General features: G+C 45.0%; 1 protein-coding gene across 1 annotated transcript; it reads right to left on the bottom strand.

The window, feature by feature from the left end:
* Positions 1-294: 294 nt before the first annotated feature.
* On the bottom strand, positions 295-3,539 carry LOC123133457 (uncharacterized). The gene is made up of 2 exons (XM_044552948.1): positions 2,390-3,539; positions 295-1,158 (listed from the first exon to the last, which is right to left on the bottom strand). The coding sequence occupies exons 1-2, from the start codon at positions 3,252-3,254 to the stop codon at positions 1,151-1,153; spliced, it is 873 nt and encodes a 290-aa protein (XP_044408883.1). The 5' UTR covers positions 3,255-3,539; the 3' UTR covers positions 295-1,150.
* Between the last annotated feature and the right edge of the window lie 3,768 nt (positions 3,540-7,307).

Raw genomic sequence — 7,307 nt, 5'->3', positions numbered from 1 at the left:
TTGTCCAAGTGAACCTGGCCCCGACCCGATCGAGCTTGCGAAGCCCCATGTTAGCGATGCAGTCATTGAACATCTGCATCCGAGGAAAGTTCACCAAATTATTGCTCTTGTCTTCTTCCGACCGGATGAGGTTGAAGTCGCCTCCTACCACAACCGGTAGCTGGGCGGCCGCCAGCTTCCTACGGAGTTCAGCGAGGAAGGCCTCAAAGCGGCGGTGGTCGGCCGGGCCATAAACCGCAATGATTTCCCATTTGAAGTTTAGGGCCCGTTCGAAAATCTCCATGCTAACGAAGAACTCGCCCCGGAATATTAATCCTCGGAAACTGAATCATGGAATGCAAATATTAATCTCTACTGTGTTAAGGATAACTGAACAGAATTATACAAGCTCTTATTCCAATAATCATTTGCTATAATCACCGATTGGGTAGGAAGATTGAATGAACTGCATTTCCTTCCTTTTGTTCTAGCTTATCTAGACAGCGTCTCTTCAGCCTATACGGTACCAGAATTCAGTGGAACCTGGTAAATCAAACTTGTATGTGTATCAAATCTGCTCTGATCATTAGGGGAGCATCACTTCTTATTTCCAGCTTGACAAAATGTTTTTCTTCGCAGTGAGCAGGCACTTTATGATGTTTACTGTTTATTGCAGGACCAAGATGCACATAAACACCGACAAAAATGTAAGCAAAGATCATCACGCAGGCAATCTTGCTTCCAAAGCATATATCAAATGGACCACACAGCAAGTACTACTTAATCAAAGCAGGTCAATGTATCCACATAATGCCTGTTGGCTAATTGTGGCGAGAAATTAGGTAAGGAGGGAAGGGGAGGTTGACAAATTAAAAGATTCACTCATACAGGTCCACTTGTGCAAGCTACAAAGATGAGTGTGGTTTTCTGTAGCTCAGGCTATATGGTATATGTTGTTTCATTTTAGAGAAACAAAAAAAGAAATCTTTTTGCTGTAAGTTAGTTGGAGAGTAAAGCAAGGCTGGAGGGTTGAGGATAAGGGGTTCCATGTAGCCTGAGCTACAAAGGAACTTTGCGTACAAAGATGACCGATCTCCATGAGAAATTGTCAAAATGAAAGAACCTTCAGCAAAGAAGCCCATTCCTGCATCGCAGCAACCGGAACACAATGCTAGATACCTGTAGAGCAATTGATGTTATTAGTCAAACCGATTTGTACTGTCCATTCATGGAAAAGATGAAGTTGCATAATTTGTTCTTTGTGATTTAGAAAGTACTCCCTCCGTTCCAAAATAGACGACTCAACTTTGTACTAACTTTATATTAAAGTTAGTACAAAGTTGAGTCGTCTATTTTGGAACGGAGGGAGTAATTATCAGCTTCACCAATTGTACTACTAAAAAAGTGGAATCATCTCAGCATTATTGGAAAAAGATAAAAATATAAACAAATAAGAGTGATAGGAAGAGTGGAAGACAGTTAATTCGTGAAGCCACGTCTTCCACTTCTACGGTTACCACATCCTCAGGTTTGTTGCCACATCTGATCTCAGAGAATAATTCATAGTGGCTATTCAGATTTAAACAAATATATTGCATGACTATTGTTGGAAAAAATGGACTTACCACTTGCAGGACTATCCTAAAAGTTAAGAGAATAAACAGTGTTGTAAATTTCAAACCAACTCGCTATTATGGCAAAGGTAGCAATACTGAATAGAAACAATAAATTGCTTTAAGCTTCTAAAGGTGCATACATAGGAGATATCTATTTGATATTTTGGTTGCTTCAAGCTAGTTTTTCAAGTAGTTGTCTCCAACTGTTATACATCTCATCTTGTAGAAAAGAACTTAACCGCCACCCTAAACTGATGAGAAACTTTCCCAACTCTGACTTCAACCACATTGTCCAATGGTGATGTTAATAAAAATATGAGAATATTAAAAACAACTTGGCATCATATATACTATTTACCAACAATACAACAGAATGGTGCCAGCACATCACCTTATTGGTTGAGAAAAACTGCAATGCATCTATATGCTCTAGCACTACAATTATACAGTTCTTGCATATGTCAACAAGCAGACAACAACGAAATTTAGTTCAGTTATAATATAAAAGAATTTTCCAAATTGGCCACAGAAACAGAACTGATGGCATGAGCTAAACTAGATATCAGAAACTAATATGTTTCCAAATCATAAGAATTACATAAACACCACCACACAACCATTGGGACAGAACAAAATTGCTATGTGTTGAAGAGATCATATCAAGAAGCAAAATATAGACGACACTACTTAAAATTGTTAGCTTAACATGAAAGGATGTGAAAGGCATTCCATCAACCCATTATCAAAGAGCAACATGGTTTTGTTATACTGGCAGTGCAAAGACATAATATTACCTGCAGCATAGACACTTTCAAATGGATAATAGTACCATTTGCTGTTGTCGGAAACTTTCTTGAACTGTAGTGACTCAATCTGGACAGTGGAGATGATGTTGATATTGACCCGCAGGATCACCAAATTATTATCCTCAGCAAAGCCATGTGTGGTTACATACCCCTCTGAATCCAAGGATAGTAGCTTGTCCAATTCAACAGTTCTTACTATCCCCCACGATGGAACACCATCTGTGATGGTGTTCCTCTTCCATAATTGGGCGGTGAAGCCTGACAAGGAGAGTAAACTCAGCTCACCATCCTCTGCCCGCATGAGTGTGAAGCCATCAAAATCAGACATATTCACTGGCACCGGTATCACGGCCAGGCTCTCCCCCTCCAAATCAAACTGAAGGATATTTGACGAAGTACCATAAAGCATCGAGTAAATGGAATGCCCAACCAGCACACCCAACACATCAATAGAAACCAAGGTCCCGGATGGAATCGGTGTTGGGATGAGATTGCCCCACGCCTCGGTCTTGGAAGAGTAAACGCAGGCCAGCGCTCGCCATTCTTCCATCTCGTGGTCGTCTGTTACCAAGACGATCTGGAAGTGGACGTCCCCGGGAGCAGCGCGGAGCACCGCCCCGCAGATCACTGACCTGAACCGATCGAATCCCGTGGGAATGGATACGCGGTGCTGGTGGCCGGTGACGGGGTCCCATACCAGCAACTGGAACCTCGTCGTGTCGAGGATTAACACCAAGGCCGTGGCGGCACCCGAGGACACGGAAGTAGTCGAGGTCGGACTGCAAGGAGAGGCGCCCGGGGGGAACACGATCTGGGGCCTCCAGAGTAGGCTCGAAGGATGGGCCGTCGGCATCTGCCTGGATGAAGCCGAGGAGTGGAGCGTTGCGGCGGTGGTGGAGGCGGAAGCGGCGGGAGAAGGCTGGGTCGGAGATGAGGCTGCGCCAGCGCCTGCAGACGGCGGAGGCGCGGGGGAGGGAGGAAGGGAGCGGCGGCAGGCGGAGGAGGATCTCGGAGAGCAGGTTGTCGTCGTCCAGCGGCAGCGCCGCCGCCGCCGCAGTCGGCAACATCTCGCCCTCCTCACAGCTTATACGGCAGCCGCCACGCCATGGAGTGAAGTGCGGGTGACGTAATAAGGTGGGTGACACTGGACCTGCTGCCAGTGCGAGAGAGAGATGGAAATTGATCAAGCCCACGGGAAGAGAGCCCATGAAGACACCATGTCTGCGTTGTGGACATCAGCCTGGACCACAAGCCCATAGAAAGCACACACGCATTTGCCCTTTTTTTGCTTGTTTTTAAAAAAAGGAGGAATACCCCCGGCCTCTGCATCTCTTGATGCACACAGTCTTTTTTCTGTGCTTGTGGTTTTGCTAGCTCTTGTTATTAGCACTGCTTGATGGTAGTAGTCTACTAACGTCATCTTTAAGAGAATCAGATGCATTGTGCGTAATCTCCATTTTTAAATGGTAGACTGGCCTTTTCATGTGGTTCATGCTTGCATTCTTTCAGCCAGTGGCGAATCTTGGGACAAAACGAAGGGCAGGCTCAAACTTAACGAACGAAGGATTTTGGACTAGACAGGATTGTGACTGTGTGGGTTTGATGGCTGCCGCTGATTGCCTAGGCTGGGCCTAATACTAGTAGAAGAAGAAAAATTGCATCCCTGGAGGGGGGGGGGGGGGGGGGGGGGGCTCGAGCCTGTTAAAGCCCCCCTAGTAGATTCGCCCCTGCTTTCAGCATAACCATTTTTGCCACAAATAATCATAGCCATCCAATGCTACACAAATAATCATCATCATTTATGCAATGCATTTTATGGAATCCATCGGTACCATTCAAAATAGTACCAATTTGAACTGCTTAAAATTCATCAAAAAGTATTGAGCATCTTAGCGAGCAATACATCTTGGGCGAGCTTGTAGTTGCTACACATAATATTCCCCCCAGTCCACCGCCACCAACATTTTCCGATAAGCTGGTAACTTATGTAAATTGCACATGATAACGTTGAGAAGCAGTGGTAGCATAAAAAATATGTGAAAATTATTTTTTATACTACAGCCATAGTTATTTAATCCTAAAGTAGACCCCATACGTTAGCTTGGTTGAATTGATACTTAAATCCAATTCATACATTAGTGTTTAGCTTAACATGCATGAACCGTTGATGAAATCAAACATTTTATTTAATGCGTTGTTACATTGAAACAGAAACTTAGCCAGAACCATTCAACAAAAATTATAAGAAATACTCTCTCCGTCCCATAATGTAAGAGAATTATGGGACGGAGGGAGTACATGATACTAAAAGTATAAGAAACTTTGCCAGAATCATTCCACAAAGAGTCTAAACTACCAGATCATGTGGCATTAGTATGCTACTAAAATAAAACTTCAGCATGTGTAACTGCAGGCAAGGTCTCATTGGTGATATCTAATTCATGCTGATATAAATTAATGGAGGCTGCCATCCAAACGTGATATTGTGCTTACATCAACTTGAAGGTGTATCATCCACTGAGAAATTAGTCCGTCTAAGCATCAAGACTGTGCATTCCATAAATCATAACAACATTCTTGGAAGCGGTTAGGACCCAAGAGAACATTGTATATCTAAAACCGTAGCCGTAAAGTCCAAACACAAGGAAAGGCCATAGGATCAAACACTAACCAGTGGAGGCTGTCGTGGCTAGAATACATCTTGATGTCCACTTTCGTGAGGTAAGGGGAGCCATCCATGCTCATCTTAACATATCGAGGGCTTCCTTGTGCCGCACCCTCTCCCATATTTGTATCTCACCACTACATAATCAGATAAGGGGATAAATTATTGGAGGTCTAAACAGGCTAAATGCAGGCAACATCAGCAGCGATAGTACCATCTCAGATTAAGGGGAAAGTGGTGGCTGCACCCACCTTAGGTGCACCCACGGAGTGAGGTTCCGATCATGCAGTTCCGTTCGGGGAGGAGGCTCCAAGATCCCTCAATTGCACCCACTAAAATGGGCTGGTGATTTGCTAGACCCAATTTTTGTAAGCAAACATGACGCCATTGATGCAATCTTAGCGATGTGGACAGTGGGGAGCAATCGAAATAAATATGGGCACACATGAAGAGATCGATTGCCAACCCATGCGGTCGGTGGAAGTGGTCGAAGAAGTTATAAGGTCACTGGATATTCCTGATAAGACCCTGTTGGCGGAGACAACAAGAGCTAGATGGAAACCGCCAAGAGTACGGCATTGTGAAGAATAACACCGATGGAGCGATTGACATGATCAATCAGAGGGTGTGCGGGTGCAGGTGTGGTTATGCGAGATCACACTTCAGGGGTTTGAGCTACAATTTGCTGGAAGAGATGCTAACGAAGCTACTCAATTTCTTTCGGTAGACACGAACCATGTGTGCTTTTTTGATATAATCCATGTCTTTCTGAATGTCGTGGTGCAATCAGATTATGTACGCCCGATGAAATGAATAAATGCCTTGGATGGGCCGTAAGAAACACCATCACACACAAGATCAGATGCTAACCTAGTCAACAAAACATTTTCTTTTGCATTTTTAACCATTTTAGTCAGGCAATGAGCGGCAAGGTTAAAGCGAAAGGGAGGAAAGGAATCCCCTGCCTCACACCTTTGTAACTATGAAAATAAGCCCCAGTAATATTATTTAATTTGATACGAACTAAACGATTACACATAGTGCTTTTAACCCAACTAAAACAATGTCCGTGTGTTGCTACAAGCAGAAGTTGAATGCCTGTGTGTCGCCATGTAATAACAAAAATATAAACACATCGATCAAATTATTCTTTTAATTCAGTAATACGTGTTACACATAGTTGCATGTGGTTTCCATCACTCAATGACAAATACTAACTCTCTTCAATTTCTTTTCTTCTCGACAGTCTCTGTGTCCCCTTAGAGCATCTCCAGCCGCGCATGTAAGGGCATATTTATCCCTCAGGTGTTTTGGTGATTGATGACAATGCATTTGCGGACTAATCGTGTGCCTTGAGTTTCTCAGATACTTCATCTCTAGGCATGAGATGATTCGGTGCCCCTCGGAGACTATTGAAGTCGGCGTTGTTCTACGGTTCTCTTTGGTGGATTTGAGTCGTAGGAGAGTCGTACTATTAAGAGGGGGTCCGCGTCGGAAAGATTTGGGTGGAATCAACACGTACACTTGTTCCTCCTTTCCCTACATTTTGGAGCTTCCCTTTGTTATCTTGGTTGTGCGGAAATCTGACAACTACTGATGTACTTGCGGTAGTACCGCAAGTACACGTGGTAGTACCGCTGTGTGTCACGGTAGTACCGCTCATCTGGAGCGGTAGTACCGCGGCTCCCAGGCCTTGTGCCGCTCCGGTGCGGTAGTAGGGGCGGATGTAATTTTTTACATCCGCGCCCTCCACGGTAGTACCGCTCGTCCAGCGCGGTAGTACTGCGGGGGCCCATGGTAGTACCGCTCCCTAGGAGTCGTAGTACCATGGCCCTCCTACCTAGTACCGCTGTGTCGCGGTAGTAGGCGCGGATGTAATTTTTTACATCCGCGCCCGCACGGTAGTACCGCGCCTCGCGAGTGGTAGTACCGCGTCTGATTTTTGTACCACCTCAGTTTCAGCGAAAGTAGGCACGGATGTAATTTATTTCATCCGCGCCCTTCCCAGGCCGTGACTTTCCTGCCATGCGGTAGTACCACGCAAGCGGTAGTACTGCCCCCTTGTCAGGCTAGTTCCGGCCTGTGCTGCTGTCGCGGTAGTACTGTGGTCAGCCACGGTAGTACGGCACAGCCTCGCGGTAGTACCGCTCCCCTGGAGCGGTAGTACCGTGTGTCGCGGGCTGAACATGTGGATAACGGTTGGATTTTTTCCACGACTATATAAGGGGTGTCTTCTACCTC

The sequence above is a fragment of the Triticum aestivum genome, chromosome 6B (assembly GCF_018294505.1).
Source record: "Triticum aestivum cultivar Chinese Spring chromosome 6B, IWGSC CS RefSeq v2.1, whole genome shotgun sequence".
Taxonomy (NCBI): Eukaryota; Viridiplantae; Streptophyta; class Magnoliopsida; order Poales; family Poaceae; genus Triticum; species Triticum aestivum.
Note: the sequence above shows the minus strand (reverse complement) of the source record. Positions and strands in the feature narration are given on the sequence as shown.

Coding starts and splice junctions, on each gene's coding strand:
- LOC123133457 (XM_044552948.1), bottom strand. CDS start 3,254: ATGCCGACGGCCCATCCTTCGAGCCTACTCTGGAGGCCCCAGATCGTG.